This window comes from Sinocyclocheilus grahami, unplaced genomic scaffold, assembly GCF_001515645.1.
Source record: "Sinocyclocheilus grahami isolate Dianchi unplaced genomic scaffold, SAMN03320097.WGS_v1.1 scaffold68.1, whole genome shotgun sequence".
Taxonomy (NCBI): domain Eukaryota; kingdom Metazoa; phylum Chordata; class Actinopteri; order Cypriniformes; family Cyprinidae; genus Sinocyclocheilus; species Sinocyclocheilus grahami.
The window spans coordinates 1034007-1054338 of NW_015505247.1; the positions used below are offsets into that span (position 1 = coordinate 1034007).

General features: G+C 37.7%; 1 protein-coding gene across 1 annotated transcript in view; it reads left to right on the plus strand.

Moving 5' to 3' along the window:
• The window catches only part of LOC107585271 (RAC-gamma serine/threonine-protein kinase-like), an 89696-nt gene extending 82108 nt beyond the window's left edge, over positions 1 to 7588 (plus strand). The window contains exons 5-10 of the mRNA XM_016272217.1: positions 2926 to 3070; positions 3757 to 3888; positions 4184 to 4249; positions 4727 to 4795; positions 6560 to 6682; positions 7409 to 7588. Coding sequence (XP_016127703.1) covers positions 2926 to 3070; positions 3757 to 3888; positions 4184 to 4249; positions 4727 to 4795; positions 6560 to 6682; positions 7409 to 7588 — 715 coding nt within the window. The remainder of the gene's footprint in view (positions 1 to 2925; positions 3071 to 3756; positions 3889 to 4183; positions 4250 to 4726; positions 4796 to 6559; positions 6683 to 7408) is intronic.
• Positions 7589 to 20332: the final 12744 nt, after the last annotated feature.

Here is a 20332-nt window from a genome sequence, read left to right on the forward strand (position 1 = left end):
CAGTTGGCTGACAAATATGCTATTTTTTCTTGATTTGAAGTGTAAAAAACAATAACTTTTAGGAGGTTTAGGATTTTCTTTTCAAAAAGTAAACCTATTTTGTTTTGATTTTGATAATGTACCATTCAATTCTGATAACTAGGATTTGTTTTCTCCCCTGTCCAAGAATCTGAGAAATATTTTCCTGTTATTGTTGTCCGTATCTTTTTGGGGTCACTGAATAATGGTTGAGCAGACCATATAACAGCGTTTGAAAGAGACTGAGAGAACATCACACAAAAGATATGAACAGACACTGAGCCGTTTATTCTCGTACTCCTAACTTGCTTGTTTATCTATCACAGAGCATTGCAGTCCAATGCACACTTTGTCCCCCCACACACACAGAGCTCTGAACAGGAGTGGGACACGGCGTACTGGCAGAGGCCCAGAAACTGCGAGCCTACATGTGAGGAGGAGAGATGTGGCGACAGCTGGCATAATGCCAGACTGTATTCAAAGCCTTTATCTCTCATTAGCAAAAACCGCTCATTATACACCAAACCACTCCACACACATTCATCCACACGACCTTGAGAGGTTGCGCAGGGCACTTTGTATATGTTACTGTGTTAACCCAATGGATCTTGAATTTGCTTTGGGATTTCAAATGCACCACATCTGGAATGTAACATCCGCCATAGGGTTTGTAGCTTCCACTGAAAAAAAGAGCCAGAATGGAAATCCATACATTATGTTGGAGATAATAAATATTTCCATCTCTTATTCTTTTTGAGGGTTCTTCACTAACAAATGGCAATGCACAAGAGTGCAAGTTTTCAAACTCTGCCTGGTAGGATTGGATCAATACCAACATTTTTGCTTTGGTTTCGGAAGGCCCACCTTCCGAAAAAAGAAATGTGTTGTGATTGGTTAGTTGTCCCAGTGCGTTGTGATTGGCGAACAGCTTAGACGGTGTTTCAGTACTGCCCCGCCCCTTGCCAAAGCAGCAAGTTCCGTCTGCTCTGGTTTAGTTAAGGATGGCGTCAATATTGCCATATCAATTTGAGCCGGATTCAGACCCCGAGAATATTAAACAAGAGGATCACGCAGAACCTTTGCACGCTTGGATATTGCAAGACATATTAGAGTGGTAACGTTCTTGTTGTTTTTTTTGGCTAAATCACGTTTTAGATATGATGTCAACAACCGCTTAAACATAAGTGCATTTACTATGTACAGATAAGTGCAACGGTAATATGTATTATGTTTATTGTTCTTTAATTCTAACATTATAACATGAATTGCAGTGAAACTGTTATACAGTTGAATTTATTTATACCATAGTCCACTCTTAATTGAAGTGTAAATTCTGCAGATTACATCATTGTCCAGTATTGTACTGTCAGCAATTTATGGGGAAAAAAAAAAACACGGTGAAATGGTGAAAACTTGACGCTACAGCAGCTCTTCTTCTTCTTCGTTTTCTCTGATGCTCTAACTTTGGAATGTGGTGCAACTCTGATGCACTCACTCAACCAAGCGTTCTAACCATGACCTCGCCCCTCCCCACCCCCCAACCATTCGAATTTCCGTAGGCGGGAATTATTTTAATGATATTCTAATGGACCGCTTTGTGACATCACAATACCCCGGAAAACAACGCTGTAGTCCAAACCGTTAGTTGTAGTTCTTGAAAAGGGATTTTTAAAAAAAACGAAATATCTCCCTTTGGAGTGGACTTTGAGATTTGTAACTTTCTAGATCTTTATTATGCCCAAACATACACACTACACACTGACTAAAATTCAAAAAGTGAAAAGCATAATAGGACCCCTTTAAAACATGTAATTTTGGATGACACGTAATGCATGTGAACTTCACTGTAAGAAGCAGTTGCAACAGAAAAATTATTTATTATTAATAATAATTGTAATAAATAATTGTTCCACCAAGTAATATAGTTCAAATCACACAATGACCAATGTACCATTCAGCACATTTGTTATGACTTTATTTATTCCACCTAGTAGCATACATTGCTGTTCAAACATTTGGGGTCGGTATGATTTCTTCATGTTTTTAAAGTAGTTATGCTCACCAAGGCTGCATTCAAATGATCACAAACACAGTAAATTCAGCAGCCATTACTCCAGTCTTCAGTGTCTCATGATCTTTCAGAAATCATTCTAATATGCTGAGTTGCTGCTCAAGAAACATTTATTATTATTATCACTTTTTAAAACTTAATGCAAGCTTGCTGAATAAAAAGTATGAATTTTTAAATATCTTACTGATTAACTTTTGAACATGATGTATGCATGTATATATGTACATATCAGTTTTCATTCAGAATTCTTGCAATTCTTGCAAATTCCTCTAATACTCTTCTAAAACCATCAAAATAGACCAGCATAGCTAGACTGGGCAGGCTAGGAGATGTTGTTTAAGCCGGGTACCAAAATTTGATCAATTATGATATTATTATATACCACTGTATACTTGTAGTACTGTGCTATACCACATAGCCCTACTCTCCACTTCTGTGAAATAGTGAGAAACAGCTAGCTTCGCTCAGATGAATCCATCATTATTAAACTAACACTCGAAAACATGAATGCACCACTGATTCTTCACAACAGATGTTGTGCTGCACGACAAATGAAAACTCAATGGAGGGAGACACTATTCGCAGAGAGGGGCGGCTTCCCCACTCATGTTAGATTATACCGTCACCTAGTGAGAACGGCCTTGTGAATTACTCGGATGGTCTGGCCTGGTGTCTTCAACAAAGTAAAAAGGGAACATTCACATTTCAGTTTACATTTATAAGTGAACCATGTATTCGTTTAGTGTGTCTCAAGTGTATTCTTGAAGTATGAATAGTTGAAATAGTTGAAAAGTGTTTTTTTGTTTTAATAAATGGCTTTGTGTGTGTTTCCAAAGGGATGAGTGGGCAGAGGCGATCCAGATGGTGGCAGATAAACTCCAAAAACAGGAAGAGGAACGTATCCAGTGTAGTCCCACCTCACAGATAGACAACATGGGAGAGGAGGAGATGGACACATCTATCAGCCATCACAAACGCAAGGTGCCTTCAAATACAGATTTTGATGTTTGCTGCAGACATCATAAGCCTGGGACATTATGAAGCTGAATGGCACAAATCAGCAAATAGTTCAAGGAATTAAAAGAATAGTTCATTTAAAAAACTGGCTAAACATTTACTCACCCTCAGGCCATCCAAGATGTAGAGTTTGTTTGCTTATTGGAACAGCTTTGCAGAAATGTAGCATTACGACACTTGGATGGATCCTCTGCAGTGAATGGGTGCCGTCAGAATGAGAGTGCAAACAGCTGATAAAAATATCACAATAATCCACAAGTAATCCACATGACTCCAGTCCATCAATTAATGTCTTATGTGTTTTTAATGAACACATCCATCAGGGCGATTTAACTTACGTTGCAGCCCTGCAGATTCAGGATACAGTATATGAAACAGACCATATGACTCAATTGCACAAAATTAGGAAACTCTCCCGATAATGTCTTTTAAGGCAGTGTATTTCTGGGAGTTTCATCATTTTTAAACAACAAGCTAATGTACAAACATGTCAGTGTGTTGGTGGCAGTGAAGTCTCTAAGCAGCAGGATTACATCCCTGCAGCAGAGATGTGAGATGTGGACGTATTCTGATTGAGTTACATAGACCCCAATTATATGCTCTGCATTTCAGTAAGTCTGACAATTTATTGCTTTTTTCTTTTTTTGCAGACAATGAGTGACTTTGACTACTTAAAATTATTGGGAAAAGGCACTTTTGGAAAAGTCATTCTCGTAAGGGAGAAGGCCAGCGGGAAATATTATGCAATGAAAATTTTAAAGAAAGAGGTTATTATAGCAAAGGTAAGAATCATGAGGAATATTTTTTTGAATAAATTTGAAGATGAGAAATTAGATTTGATTAAGAATAAGGCATTTTGTGCTGTATGTTATTTATCTAGGTTTAGATAACAGAGTTATGGTTAATGGCAATTTAACGTAGTTATAAAAGTGTAATTTTAAGCCCATGCTTTTTTGAGAAGCTTTGTAATTAAATCCTCAGTAAATCCATGACTTCACTGTGCACATGCACTGTAAGCAAACACGGTTCATCTTGAGAAAACACAATTCATGATCCAGCTTCTCTTTCTTCCCGTAGGACGAAGTGGCCCACACGCTTACAGAAAGCAGAGTACTAAAAAACACGAGGCATCCTTTTTTAACTGTGAGTGCACATTTTATAATGAACTATCATTCAGAGTGCATTTACAGAGACCTTAAAGCTCCTAGTGCTTTTGAATATATGAATCGCTTTTCCCTGGAGCCTCATTATAATGTAGAGAATAAACTAATAAATTAGCGGCCTAAATGTAGCTATGTGTCTGTTGAGAAGTCGCCAGTGAGAGGTAATTTTCTGACACTCCAGATGCTGTTGTATGCCACGCAACATACACAGCCGATTTAGCAAAACTATTTACCACTGTCAGTCAAGCTGGTGTTCCCTCGTAAACTTCACCTTCGCTCAAAGTTAGCATCAAGGCCTGCGAGAAAGAGTCAATCTTTTCAAAATGCTTCTTTCATTTTCTCTTGAGACAAACGTTTCTCTCATCACATACATTTTGATGAGCGTCTCACGTTGTGTTTGTTTTAGTTTTGTGGGGTTTTGTTTTTCCTCTAATGGTGTATCCACCTGCTGTTTCAGTCTTTGAAGTACTCGTTCCAAACAAAAGACCGCCTATGCTTCGTGATGGAGTATGTCAATGGAGGAGAGGTACGTGTGTGTCTGCATTTGTATTTTATGTCTGTCTTTTGTCTGTGTTGACAGACAGTCTATTGCTGTAGTAATGTCATCACTAATAGCTGTTTACTGACTGTGAGGCTGTGCTGAGCTAAAAATGTTAATCTGTTATCAGAGAAAAGTTAAGTGCAAGATCATATCTTGTGATGCATCCACAGTTTAAAGAGACTTTCTCTTATCCTTTGGGAAAAATTTAACAAGTAGCAAAATGATCATCCAATATTATTAACAGCAGATAATAATTATACTTTAGTGTCTAATAACTGATATTCAGAACCAATTTTTTTAATTGTGTTTAAAAATAATAAAATAATAATAATTACTATTTCTCACATAATTTTATAGTTATATTGCAATCTAAATGTTTAGAAATGTATTATTTTATGCACATTTGTTTTGCAACCTACTGTAAATGGATAAAAACTAAATTAATATTAAATCAATAGCAACACATATATTTTTATTTATTCCATTATTTTATGCAATACTTTATATTATTGTTTTGCGATCTAAATGGTTAGACATGTATTATAATTATTTTATGCACATTTGTTTTGCTACCTAAGTGGATAAAAAATGTAAAATGACTATTAAAACAATAGCAACAAATATTTGGACTAGGTGTAACTTAAATTTCACTTGAAAATTATTGGCTGTTACATAAAAGTTGAGGAATTATGCAAACAAGATATAAGGTTTTTACCTGTGAACACAGTTTGTTGTTGATTGTAGTAGGTCTTACCAAATGGTGCCATTTATCAGCAGACTCGATATTAAACAACCAATTGCTTGTAGAAAAGTGTGAATATTGTTTAAAAAATGTCAGTCAAACTGATATAAATAGTCAAAATGATTGTAGTAGTGTTGTACGTTTAGTCCAGTGCTTGTAGTTGCTCAGGATGTGCTTGGTAGAAGTTTGACAGTGTCACTCTATTGATATGGCAGAGCACAGGATTCCATCTTGAGTTTTGATAAAGGAAATTCCACCACCAACGGTGCTGTTTAATCAGAGAGGTGGCAATCTTGCTCTCATTCCCTCAGCCTGCAATGTCACCTGCTCCCACTGCCTGGACCAGCCAGAGCTTCTAACCTCCACATGCTGCGCAGAGCCCATCAGTCTCTCCCCTTTCAGCTTCGCCACATTCACAGCTGCCAGTGCTCTGATGAAGGCACACCTGTCCTCAGCCACCCTGGTCCCCGGCACGCCCCCCGCTTACCCCCTCCTCCGGCTGATCAACGGAGCCGTTGGCTCTCCCCGGACAGCCATATTCAAACATCCCATAGCAATTAATAGACAGACTCTTCTCATTGGGCTTCTGGGTAATTTCTATAAGCCAGGTTCAAGTGGAGCCGAGGGCCAGACAGTTGACAAAAACCCTTGACATCTGACTCGGGAGGGAAGAGGAAGTGCGGGGCACTCCATAAAAGATACGGCAGAGATGATTGCAGGGGACAGGGCGCTCCTGCCTCTTTAATGGAGCGTTAGCCCATGAGCACGCAGTGCTGCCTTTAACAAGATTGGTGTATTGATTAAAATGCTGATTTAACAGGCCGCGCCGGCCTGTCTCTGGAAAGCCGGGGATGATGTGCCAGCTGCTGTCTGGGTTCGCTGGGCGTCCTCCGAGGGCCTCGCCATCTATCATCTCAATATGGCGATGTGAGGCCGTTTGTGTTGTGTTAATTTCCGCCAATAAATCAGTAATTATTGCAATCCTGTCCCTGCTGTTTACCCTGCAGCTGTTTTTCCATTTGTCGAGAGAACGGGTGTTCTCCGAGGACCGCACACGCTTCTACGGCGCCGAGATCGTTTCTGCCCTCGACTACCTGCACTCTGCCAAGATTGTGTACCGGGATCTGAAGGTAAACAGAAAAAGGGGAAAGAATTCATATATTTAGAGAGAAGGTTTTGTTTTGTCACAATGCCTTTATCTAAGTGTATGTCATGGGACGTGGAAAATGTAATTAAAAGCTCTAGAGTTTGTGGCTTTTTTCTTTGGTTTTTGGAAACATCAAACTCTGGTGGCTGTGGATGATGACACAGTGTTTTGCTCGCAGCCTTGGACCAAGTCAGTTGTGGAAGTGCCAAGAAACTTGGACAAACAGCTTAGCCATTAAAATTAAAAGGTTAAATTAATGTGGCTTGAAGTTTCTTTCCACTTACATGGAATAAATATATTATCCATGTAGTAGTCTACTTTTTATACACTTTTTTAAAAAGACATTATTAAACATCATGAATTAAGGATACTAGTACACTTTAGGCACAAGTACTAACACAAGAAGGTACTATTACAAGTATTTTTATTTTTTGGAATTTATGTTATTAATCATGAAGTCAACACGTGTAAAAGCCATACAGTATGTGTTCGTTGTATTATTAAGATGCTTTAATGAAAAAGGAAGGAAAATACACCTTTATGTCAGTCATAAATTAATTCAAGCTTTCTATAAATGAAATGGATCCAATCAATTCAAAGTGCTAATTTGACGCAGATTTGAAAAGAGCTAAGCTTTGTTAACTACCAAGTTCTGTGTTTGTTGTTTTCAAAAAGTCAGCAAATCCACACTCTTTTCTTTTCTGCCCAGTTGGAGAACTTAATGCTTGATAAAGATGGACACATCAAAATTACAGACTTTGGCCTCTGCAAGGAAGGAATCACTGATGCTGCTACCATGAAGACCTTCTGTGGGACGCCAGAGTATCTGGCACCAGAGGTAAAGAAACCCCTCATGATTAACAAAACCCACAACTATTCCAAAAACTAGGTAAACAATGGAGCATATGCAGGAAACCATGAACAAATTTATGATTTCAGATCATATCATGAGAGTCTAGTTATGGCTTGAATGATTAAATAGTCCCATTCAAATATTTAGTTTTAGCTGTCATGACACGGAGTGCTGTGCATGCAAGTTTATAGTAATATTTTGCAATACAAGCTTAATCTCTTGCTTTCTATGTGATTTAGAGCAAAAAAAAACAAAAAACTGCTCTCATAGCGATAATAATCAAGCTCTTAAACTACTGTGATACTGAATTAAGATGTGGCTTGCACAGCTTGTTTGGTTCAAAGATACAGTAATGATCAGACACTTCCTACAGTACACTGAACTGTACATCAGTAAACTGTTCAAAATCTAGAAGCTTCTAATTTCTGTGAAGCCTCCATAAAATACATTATTACTATTCTATTCATACTAATGTAATACAATCTGTTGTATGTTCTTACAAATAATTGTATTAAACAGTGATTACAAGTAATTGTTATCACTGTTTAATATGTTGCAATACTTGTCATATAAGTCTGGTTATGATTATTTCGAAGATTGAACTGATTAAAAATATATTACAAATAAATAAATAATAAAAATGCTGTAAATAAAATATTATGAATGAATATAAATACATCTGTTATGCTCACCAAGGCTGCATTTATTTGATAAAAAAATACAGAAAAAACAGTAAAATTGTGAAATATTACAATTTTAAATAACTGTTTACTATTTTGATATAATATAAAAAGTAATTTATTCCTGTTATTCCCCAGAGCCGAATTTTCATCGCCATTACTCCAGTCTTCAGAGTTGCATGATCCTTCAGAAATTATTCTAATTTGGTGTTCAAGAAAATTGTATTTTCTTATACACACAGATCATGTCTTTCTAAGTAGCAAAAATAAATATCACTTTTATTTTCCTTGAACAGTAGTTTGCTGTCCAACCAGAGGTGTACATGGTGACCAGATTGCAGTGGCTAAATCCATATTTATAGACAGGAGGGGGCGCGGGGTGGGGGGGGTATAGATTCCACTTCGAAAAAGTACGGAAGACAATTTGGCGCAACATTTTGTTTTGCTCAGCCTGGCCGCTGTGCCAGGAGATGATTTGAGTGTTGGTTATTTTTCACAAGAGTATGTGATTGCACAAAAAAGTACATGCTAAACAGAGGCAGATGGTGGCAGATGGGGAAGGTTGGAAGAAGGTGGCTGGGAAACCTGGAAATCTATGCTGCCGTACTGGTGTAAAAATAACAGAGCACAGCCTGAGCCAAGTTCTGGAGATGCAAAATGGAGGGGGATTAGAGAGAGAGAGAGAGAGAGAGAGAAAAAAAGAAGAGGGAGTGTGAAAGATATTTCAAGGAAAAAAAGATTTTCTTTTAGGGTTACAGAAGTGAAATTGGAATAGTTTCGCTTAAATTTGGCCCTCACCAAATGTTTTAAGTGTTAATGAGAATGAATGAAGATACATTTACAGAAATACTTCTCTAATAACAGTTCGCTTTCACAAGCTGTATGTCATCTGTCACTGAGTTCTGTCACATCTTTAGCATTTAGTAATTGCAGTGTTTCTACAGCATGTTTGCAACCAATAAAGCACATTATCACTGGTTTCCAGGTGTGATTCAGAGCACATTAGCTTTTTCTAAACGAGCCTCCAGGATGTGCGTTTGTCAGCATGCAGGCGTGGCTAGCGTTCGTCTTCTTGAAGGATGCGGACAGGTGCTTAGCAGCAGGTAAGCGTGCATACGGCGATCCGCGCGTGTTTACACTATGTGTGCATATATTTGAATGCACTTTGCACACCCCTATCTGTGTGCATGTGTGCAAGCGTCCTCGTGTAGCCCGGCCAAAGTGGGATAAGCTCATGGAGGCTGTCTGTTCTACTGCCCTGCTGGGGAACTGGGCTGGTGGAGCCACAGGCTCTCTGTCCCATCCCTCCCTGGCCAGCCTTGCCAAGGGCCCAGTCCTGGGAGCAGCAGCCCTGCCACATGGCTGTCCGAGCAGGGGCCTGTTCCTCCCCTGCGGCCGCTCCTCCTCGCCTGTGGCTCTGGAACAGGGAGACCCCAACTGGCTCTGTGTGCATTAATCGCATCCCCGCCTGCAGCCGAGCTGCTCACGTACACTCCCAGGACAAACAGCACAATCCGCCCATACGTGCCGCGCACACACATGAACGGTGTCCTCGTCCTCGCTTACGCTCCTGTTTGCTTCCAGAACACACAGTTCTGTCCAGTCCTAGATTTAGACATGCATAAACACACAAATTCTGTCCAAGTATATTGAGTACACTTTCGCTCACACTTATTAAAGCACCCTTAGCTGTGGTAAAATCGCTGTAATGCACATGAACATCTGCAAAAGATGCATTCGGTTTCTTTTTAAGAAACAATAATGTTTAGCTGTTCATTTTGGATGGCACTTAATGCATGTGAACTTCACTGTATGAAGCAGCTGCCATGGAAATATGATAAAAGATAACCATGTTGTGTAAATAATTAATTATTAGTTATAAATACAATAAATAATAATTCTGTCAAGTAATATAGTTCAAATCAACAATACAAAATGTACCATTCAGCACATTTAATATGACATTTATTTATTCATTCAAATAACATACACTCTCGTTTAAAATTTGGGATTGGTAAGTTTAAAAAAATTTTTTTTTAAAGTCTCTTATGCTCATCAAAGCTGCATTTATTTGATAAAAATACAGTAAAAAACATTAATATTGTAGAATAATATTAAAATGTTAAATAACTGTTTTCTATTTTAATATATTTTAAAATGTAATATATTCTAGTGACAGCAAAGCAGAATTTTTAGCAGCTGTTACTCCAGTTTTCAGTAGGCGCATTTCCATTACCCTTCAAATTGCGCAAATTGAAATTGCGAATTGAAAATACGTTTAATGGAAACGCAGACATTTCGCAATACTTTTTTATCGTCATTCAGAAAATATCGCCAAAGTTTTGCGCAAATCTGTAATGGAAACGCGCCTACTGGTCATTCAGAAATCATTCTAAGATGCTGATTTGGTACTTTTTTTTTTTATTATTATCAATGTTGATGCTACATAATATTTTTGTGGAAACTGATAAATTTGTTTCAGGATTCTTTGATAAATAGAATGTTTTTACCCTTCAAATTGTGCAAATTGAAATTGCGAATTGAAAATACGTTTAATGGAAACGCAGACATTTCGCAATACTTTTTTATCGTCATTCAGAAAATATCGCCAAAGTTTTGCGCAAATCTGTAATGGAAACGCGCCTACTGGTCATTCAGAAATCATTCTAAGATGCTGATTTGGTACTTTTTTTTTTATTATTATCAATGTTGATGCTACATAATATTTTTGTGGAAACTGATAAATTTGTTTCAGGATTCTTTGATAAATAGAATGTTTAAAAAAAAAAAACAGCATTTATTTGAAATAGATATCTTTTGTAACTTTATAAATGTCCTTATACTTAAGTAAAAATATAAAACACAGATCCCAAACTTCTGAACGTTAGTGTAGTTCAAAGCACACAATGTACCATTCAGATTTTCTCTGACATTTCCACGTGGAGTAGTCATATACACCCATCTCACTGTATGGAGGTTGTTAGCACTGTGTTCACACATGGACGTTCAAATTGTGCTCCCTAATCAGACAGAGTAATGAATGCTGCGGTTGACTTATGCAGGTCTGCCTGTTTTTAAAGATCAGAGAGGAGACATCATTATAACACCACTCTGAGCATATGCTTAACTGGCTCTGTGCCAGCCAGCCTTGTCATTAGTCAGACGTATTAATCACGACTCTCCTCTCTGAAGAGCTCTTCTACATTGCACACTAACTCCAGCCGCCTTGTTTCCACCACCTAGTCTTTAAGAGCCACCGGTAAGGTGTGTAGCATCCTCGGTAATTGGGGCCCGGGACGCTTGCCCAAAAGCATAGCTTTGATCCAACGTTATCAGGCTTTTAGGATTGTGCTTCCAGGTTCCAAATATATCCTGAGCTGGATCTTTGACCTGATACACCGGCGCAAAATGAATGTTTAGACGCTTTTATCAGTCTAGCACTGATGGGCAGGAGAGACGGAGCTGGCTCACGCTGATATGGGTTTGGTGATGAGAAGCTCTACAGTAAGAGTGTGTGAAGTGCTGCCATTATCAGCTACTGAATTCATATATTAGCACTGATATTCATAACTGCCATTCATTTAGGAACTCTTAGCTCTAATGACTCTTATGGAGATTAAATTGATTCAGTGTTAAGTTACACATAAGCAACTTATTTTGAAATACGTTTACCTAGCTTTTCTTCTGCATCATTCAGAATTGAATTGATAATGCCTTTTAAACTACAATTAAATTCCTGAATTTGATGTTTTTTTTTATTAATTAAAGGAACAATTTTTAACTAGAAAAGAGGTATTTGTCAAGGCAAACTTTGTTTGAAGTTTTGGGGAGAAAGCTTTTTGAAGGTTTATAGGCCTTATGAGGGGATAGAAAGACAGTCGGATGGTTTGCTGCCTTGCTCAAGGGTCTCACCTCAGTCGTGGTATTGAAAGTGGAAGAGAGCACTGTACATTCACTCCCCCCACCTGCCAGTACCGAGACTCGAACCCGCAACTTTTGGCTTATAAGTCCGACAGTCTTACCATTAGGCCATGGCTGCCCCACAAAATGATAATTTTTGGAAATGTCATCAGATTTGAATTTTGCATCCAGAGTCCCAGAATCTGAAGACTAATATATAAAGATGTTAAAAATGTGAAAATATTTGATGTCAGTAAGATTTTTTTAAAGAAATCTATACTTTTATTTGGTAAGAAGGACACAATGAATTGATCAAAAGTGATTATAATGATACAAAAGATTTCTATTTCAAATATATGCTATTTTTTTTAACTTTTTAATTAACAAAGGATTGTAAATATCATGGTATCAGGGATCCACAGAAATATTAAGCAGCACATTTTTTTAAACTGATAATAATAAATGTTTCTTGAGCAGCAAATCAGCCTATTAGAATGATTTCTGAAGGATCATGTGACACTGAAGGCAGAAGTAATCACTGCTGAAAATTCAGCTTTACATCGCAGGAATAAATGACATTTTAAAATATATAAAAATAAAATTAAATTTTTAATTGTAGTAATATTTCACATTATTACTATGTTTACTATATTTGTGATCAAATAAATTCAGCCTTAAGAGCGTAAGAGACTTCTTTCAGTCCCTCCCTAGAAGATTAGCAACAGTGTTGAATTTCTCTCATCTGTACACTACGTGACTGTGGACTAAAGGCTCAAATCTTTTAAAAAATAGATCCTTTTAAGCCTTTCCATCTGAGCCCTGTCATTTTCAGAAATCTCTTTTAGTCAGAAGAGCAGATTTTTTACATTATTTTAACTGACTGGAGGTCATTATCATTACATTTACATTTAGTCATTTAACAGACGTTTTTATCCAAAGCTACTTACAAATGAGGACAATGGAAGCAATCAAAATCAGCAAGAGAGCAAAGATATGCAAGTGCTATAACAAGTCTCAGTTAGCTTAACGCAGTACACGTAGCAAGGTTTTTTTTATTATATAATAAATAAAAAGAAAACAGAATAGAAAAAGAATAGAGCAAGCTAGTGTTAGACATTTTTTTGCTTTTGTTAATTGTATAATAAATAAAAAGAAAACAAATAGATAGAATAAAAAAAGATTAGAGAAGCTAGTGTTTTTAATAGAAAACAATCAGTTAGTAAATGAATAGAGTGCAAGTCTAAAAGGGTCAAGTTTTTTTTTTTTTAAAGAATAGAATTAGAATAGAGAGTGCTAGAGTTAGAGGGTCAAAGATGGAAGAGATGTGTTTTTAGCCGATTATTGAAGATGGCTAAGGACTCGGATTGAGTTGGGCAGGTCATTCCACCAGGAGGGAACAGTTAAAGGGTAAGTTCACCCAAAAATGAAAATTAACTTGTGTTTTACTCACCCTTGAAGCATCCTAGGTGTATATGACTTTCTTCTTTCAGACAAATCCAGTCGGAGTTATATTAAAAATTGTCCTGGCTATTCTAATCTCTATCATTGCAGTCAGCGGGTGTTGCAGTTGAACAGTCCAAAAGTCGTCAAATAAAGCACGCACATCCATAATAAAACGTGCCGCAGACGGCTCTGGGGGAAAAATATCCATATTTCAAACATAATAAACACTTTTCTCTCACTTCCGTTATCTGTCATACGCGGAAGCCGTTCTGGCGGATGACGCAGCACACCGGCGTTGCGTGATTAGTGACGAATGCGAAGAGAGAACAAAACAAAACGCCGGTCATGAATTAGAAGCACAAAACGAGGATTTGCAAAGAAAAAATGTCGGAGGATTTCGATATAAGCCAAGAAGACACTGGTTTTCCTTTGCTAAAGTAAGGAAACTTTGTTTCCTTTGCTCCTATAAACAAACTCGCGGCACTAGCATATCTCAGAGACGTGCGCGCTCTGCGCATACGTGCTGCGTCATCCGCCGGAACAGTTTCCGCCTACAGATAACGGAAGTGAGAGAAAAGTGTTTATTATGTTTGAAATATGGATATTTTTCTTACAAAAACGCATGGATTCACTACAGGAGGCCTTTATTCACCCCCGGAGCCATCTGCAGCACGTTTTATTATGGATGCGCGTGCTTTATTTGACGACTTGTGGACTGTTCAACTGCAACACCCACTGACTGCAATGATAGAGCTTGGAATAGCCAGGACAATTTTTTATATAACTCCGACTGGATTCGTCTGAAAGAAGAAAGTCATATACACACCTAGGATGCTTCGAGGGTGAGTAAAACACAGGCTAATTTTCATTTTTGGGTGAACTAACCCTTTAATGTAAAAGTCTGTGAAAGTGATTTTGTGCCTCTTTGGGATGGCACTATAATGCGCTGTTCACTTGCAAAACGCAAGCTTCTAGAGGACACATAAGTCTGAAGTAATGAATTTAGGTAAAGGGTTGTGCAGAGCCAGTGGTGGTTTTGTAGGCAAACATTAATGCCTTGAATTTTATGCGAGCAGCTACTGGTAGCCAGTGCAAACTGATAAACAGAGTTGTGACGTGCATTCTTTTCGGCTCATTAAAAATGAATCATAGAGGTAAACTACTTTTTCCATCAGCGACCTTGATTGTACACACATTTATTAAATTATATGATAATGTAAAATGTCTGTTGATATTTATAATGTGCGGGACTGTGACGAGTGGGGCAGGGCCGAGAGCCGTGGGAGCGGAGTGAGGCCGGTGGAGTAAATGATAATCGCTCTGCTCCCATGGCTCTCGGCCCCGCCCCACTCGTCACAGGGACCAATTCAATTTTGTCTTCATAACCCTTTTAATAAAAGTAACAAACTTGTTTTCTCCTGCAAACTGTTAAGTCTTCCACAGACTCCATATTCAACAGCTTGTTTCCTGTAAGTGTGTGGGTGCCAGTTTTTTGGCATATTGCAGGCTTTTTGTGACCTGATGGGAAGTGCAAAAATGTGGCTCAGATAAAGTTTTCTTCACGGCTAACTGCAGAAAACATTTTATTTGCATGAGCCTGTTGAAAATGACTGGTATTGTTAGCCTAGCTGCTCCTGACTGATTACTCCTGTGCCCCTCTCCGCAGTTGATGAAGATGGGATGGACTGCATGGACAACGAGCGACGGCCACACTTCCCCCAGTTCTCCTACTCCGCCAGCGGGAGAGAGTGAGCGCCATGCAGCCGACACTGCCTCATCCTCATCAAGGTTCCCACTGGAACAAATTTTGGTCAGCCCCGGCCCTTTTGACCCTCCATCGTCCATCTTGGCTCTTTCATTTGTTTAGCTAGACCAAGGGAAACTTCTGATTTAGGGTGACGGGAATTTGCACGTCGGATCGAACCGAGGTCCAGCCCGCTCAAACATCTTTACAGCTCCAGCCCAAAGGTTGGGTCATGATGGGAGAACTTTTGCTGTTTGTTAGGAGTTTTGTCTTTATTGCGTTTCTCTCTTTGATTTGAGACGTTGCTCCACATTCCTGATTCATTGGGAACTAGTATCATGGTGTTTGACACATCCATTTAGTTCAGAAAAATACATACAACTGCATGGCTAGAGATTCACATGGGTTTTGCAATTCCAGGTACATGTGATATAACTACTCAAAACCACTCCAGTCTCAGCTGCTTCTGTTGTTACTGTTTTTAAGGTTCACCTTCTGTTATATAAAGTCAAAACTGCCATAAATGGTTTACTCAGGCTTCACAGAGGACATCTGTGTTCAGGACTAGCTTTACCCCTCACTGTTCCGTAACTCAGTATTCCTCCGTACAAAGCCCTGTGGACCTGAGCTATGCAGCGCTAAACCCTCACTAAAACTGCCCGTTAGAAATGCTCATTCAAATGTATTCACCGAAGGCTTTATTTCTTACATATCATCCCCTAAAAGCATTGTCCCAGTGTTTGATGGCAAAAATGGCACGTTTGACTGATGTGGAATGTTTTATGCACCGATAAACAGCTGTGACGTACAGTTGATGGATCAGACTGAATTCCCCCAAAGCCCAAACTGTTTTAAGAACAGTTGTGAGAAAGCCTTTCAACTCAATGCTCAATAGTGCAATCAGTGTAACAACGACAACAACAAAGCCAGCATTTATGGAAAGAACAGCAGGAAGCACTATTTTTTTGTTTTATAAGAAAATAATTAAAAAAGAAAATGTATTTACGCAAAGTTAATTTCTTTTTGTTTGTTTGTCCTTGCGTTTATTAAGAGTGCTTTCTGAGTCTCCTTTTTTGAATGAAATAAATGCACCTAAAAAGGCTTACGAATGTAGATGGGTCACTGCAAAGGCCTTCATTTGTTTTTTAATTCTACAGTTGATGATCAGACTGAATTCCCCCAAAGCCCAAACTGTTTTAAGAACAGTTGTGAGAAAGCCTTTCAACTCAATGCTCAATAGTGCAATCAGTGTAACAACGACAACAACAAAGCCAGCATTTATGGAAAGAACAGCAGGAAGCACTATTTTTTTGTTTTATAAGAAAATAATTAAAAAAGAAAATGTATTTACGCAAAGTTAATTTCTTTTTGTTTGTTTGTCCTTGCGTTTATTAAGAGTGCTTTCTGAGTCTCCTTTTTTGAATGAAATAAATGCACCTAAAAGGCTTACGAATGTAGATGGGTCACTGCAAAGGCCTTCATTTGTTTTTTAATTTAGTTTTCCCTGAACCGTTTTCTCTTCACACCAGTGTAGTGTTGTTCTCTGTTTTATTTCCCCACATGAGTTTGACTGTCCTCTTGAACAACGTGTTGCTCGTCTTTCCACCAATGAAAGGGCTGTAAAAGACCATACTGATTCATTCAGATGGGTTACTGTATGTTAAAGTCTGTAACAGAGCAGGACACGCACTCCATTGTGCTTTGCTTGACCTTTTAATGAGCATTTAAACACGACACTGCACATTCTCGTTGTTTCGAGGCAGGACTGTGAACAAGGAATCATTTTCCATGAATGCAGATATTGATAAGTCAGATGCTATTTTCAAACAGTTTTGAGTGCTAATGTGCTTCACTATATCTAATATCATGTTCACTTTCCTTCCCGAAATACATTAGTCCACAAATCAAATCCATCCATCACAGACTCGTACGCCAATCAGATATTAGCATAAAAATCCTTGTATATATGATTTATGAGCATAAAATGTTTCTGGTTGCAGACCAGTTATGATTTACTTGGATGAAGCTTGTTAAGATAGTTTAGAAAACCTGGTGAGTGATGAATGAGTTGAGATGGACCGTGTTCTTTAAATGGAATCAGAGAGAAATATCTGGATTATTGAGTAATAATTTGATATATGCAGTACATTTCCTGATAGTGTTTGGCAATAAAACCTGCTGTCTGTGTGGTGTTTGTTTTGTGTGAGTGTAAAGATGGCTCTTGTGCATGTTGCTGTTGCGTTTACTGTGTCAGTTTAATTTGGGCAGGAATGGCAAAATCTTTCATTTCTATCTGATTTGGCACTTTTTGAGGAAATTTGGCCAAGTGCAGCCCAGGTATGAGGTTGGGGTGAAAATATTCATATTGAAGTGGGAGATTAGTGAAGAGGGAAGTGATACACGAGGAAGGAGTGAGTTTGGGTGGTGTGTATATGAAATGTGACGTAGAACAAGGTCTGTTAGAGAGCGGCGTCTGAACTGAGGTTTCTTGCATGTTTGTTAAGGACTGGCATGGATTTGATGACGACTGGTTAAGGATGATTCAGAAAGTTTCTGTCCAAATCCCTCACGCCAAACTGAGCTTTCCGCCAGAATGCCTGCGTTGATTGTGAGCATTGTGAATTGTCCAATGGTGTAATGTGAGATGCTGTAGCATGGTACTGTTGCTCTATTGCCTACTGATTACTGATTTCAGTCGAGCTTGAGGATGTTCTTGCATTCAAACTGTGATGTCCAACCCAATAATGTTTTCTGACCGGACAGCGGTGGTACTGTGGGAAAATTCGCTGTTTGTGTCGGTCTTCCAACTTACACGTTTGTCTTTTTCCTCATTCCTTTTTCTTGTTTTATTTATTTATTGTTTTTGAGAGGAAGGAAAAAAAAAAGTAAAAAAACTACCTGATTTAATTGAATGGGCTTTTTAGACTGCTGACCATTTGGTTTTTTTGGTGTTCAATTCTGTTTTTTTGTTACTTTTTTTTATTTATCAGTGAATAATGAATATTTTTCAACTATTTGTGTCTTGTTTTACATTTTCTGGTTAGGTAACATTCATTTTGAAGCACTAATTTTGTATTTTTTGCTCCTGTGTTTTTGCTTTTTCACTTCAGATTTGTGATCGTACAGATTGTACTCAGTAGGATTATTCAATCATACTGTGATGCTGTTCGACCATTCCATTAACTTTAATATGCACTTGTGAGGGACCAAAGGGTTTTCCTCAAGACATGGAGAGGCAGAGAATGGTGATGTTCAATGGAGCGGTATCTTGCATGTGAAAGATGTTTGTTGGTAATGCATCATTTAAACAGCGGAAGGACCTTTGGCTTTGGCCAAATCAATCATACACTTTTGTAACTCCATATTTTAACACTTGGCTTTGTATCTGCCTGTAGTAGCACTTTCATACCCATTGCTCTTTTTATATAGCTCAGCATAAGAAGAAAAAAAAAGGTCCCTGCTTTGGGAAAAACAAAAAAAGAATAAAGGAAAAAAGAAGAAAATACTTGAAAGCACAGATTCGCCCCTCATGGACCTCATGCTACATTACTTTCCTGAGTGATTGTGCTCTGTAATATGTAACGGTGTGGATGTGGATAGAACTGAAATGCTGCCAGGAGACACAGACAGACTAACATTTCCCAAGATCCCCAAATGCTCTAGTGTTGTAGAAAAGTTCACCACTTCAAGAGTTTCAGAGGACAATAAAGACACACGTAAGCCCAACCTGAAGTCATTATTCCCTGAATACTGAACTAGTGTGAGGAAGGGACCCATGGAGACATGGGCGGCACGGGCTTCATCCCTCCTAAGCGCACATCTGTGTGCACACTGCTGCTACTGTTTGTACTGTCTACAACAGACTTTCTCTATATTGCGCTCCTGGTAGTGTATTATGAATGAGCATGAATTGTAAAGTATTTATTTAAAAACAAAAAAGACAAAGAAAAAAAAAACATTTTATGTCCATGTAGCTTTAGAGTTTGTGACATTTCTTGACCTTGCTAGCTCTGTCATTAGCTCCATGTTAACTAGTCATGTGGTTAAGAGTTTTACATGGAAGGGATTAACAGAGAAAAATATATAAAAAGAACTGTATTACTATCCATCATAAAAAATAAAAAAAAAGTTGATTTCCTTGAATACAGTATAGGGCCCACGCCGATGCGGAAAGCTTATCTGCAAGAAACTGTTTTTGTACACAGTACATCCTAGTATTTTTACACGTAAATGTATATGATAGGGATGCACATTATTTTCCTTCTTACGGACTGCTTAAATAAAGCACTACGTCAATCTGCTGTGGCTTGAGTCGTGTCTCTTTGACTTGCTCCAGACAAAACATTTATGATTAATCATAGCACACCTCAGAATCTATATAATAAAATGATCATTATAAATAATTCTCATTTTATATGATTTACTCATTTATTTTTTGTTTTTTTATGACATATATATATACACTACCGTTCAAAAGTTTGGGATCAGAATGATTTTTTATGTTTTTTAAAGGAGTTTCTTATGCTCATCAAAGCTTATTTGATCAAAAATACAGGGAAAAAATTTAATATTGTGTGAAATATTATGATGTAAAAACGTTTTTCTATTTTAATATACATTAAAATCTCATTTATTCCTGTGATGCAAAGCTGAATTTTCAGCATCATTACTCCAGTCTTCAGTGTCACATGATCCTTCAGAAATCATTCTAATATGCTGATTTATTATCAGTGCTGGAAACTGTTGTGCTGCTTAATATTTTTTGGAACCTGTGATACTTTTTTTTCAGAATAATAATTAAAAAAGAAGAGCATTTATTTAAAAAAGAAATCTTTTTTAACAATATACACTACAGTTCAAAAGTTTGAGGTAAGTACATTTTTATTCTTTCTTTTTTTGAAAGAAATTAAAACTTTTGTTCAGCAAGGATGTTAAATAAAGTAAAGATTTATATTTTAAATAAATGCTGCTCTTTTTAACTTTTTATTCATCAAAGAATCCTGAAAAAAGTAT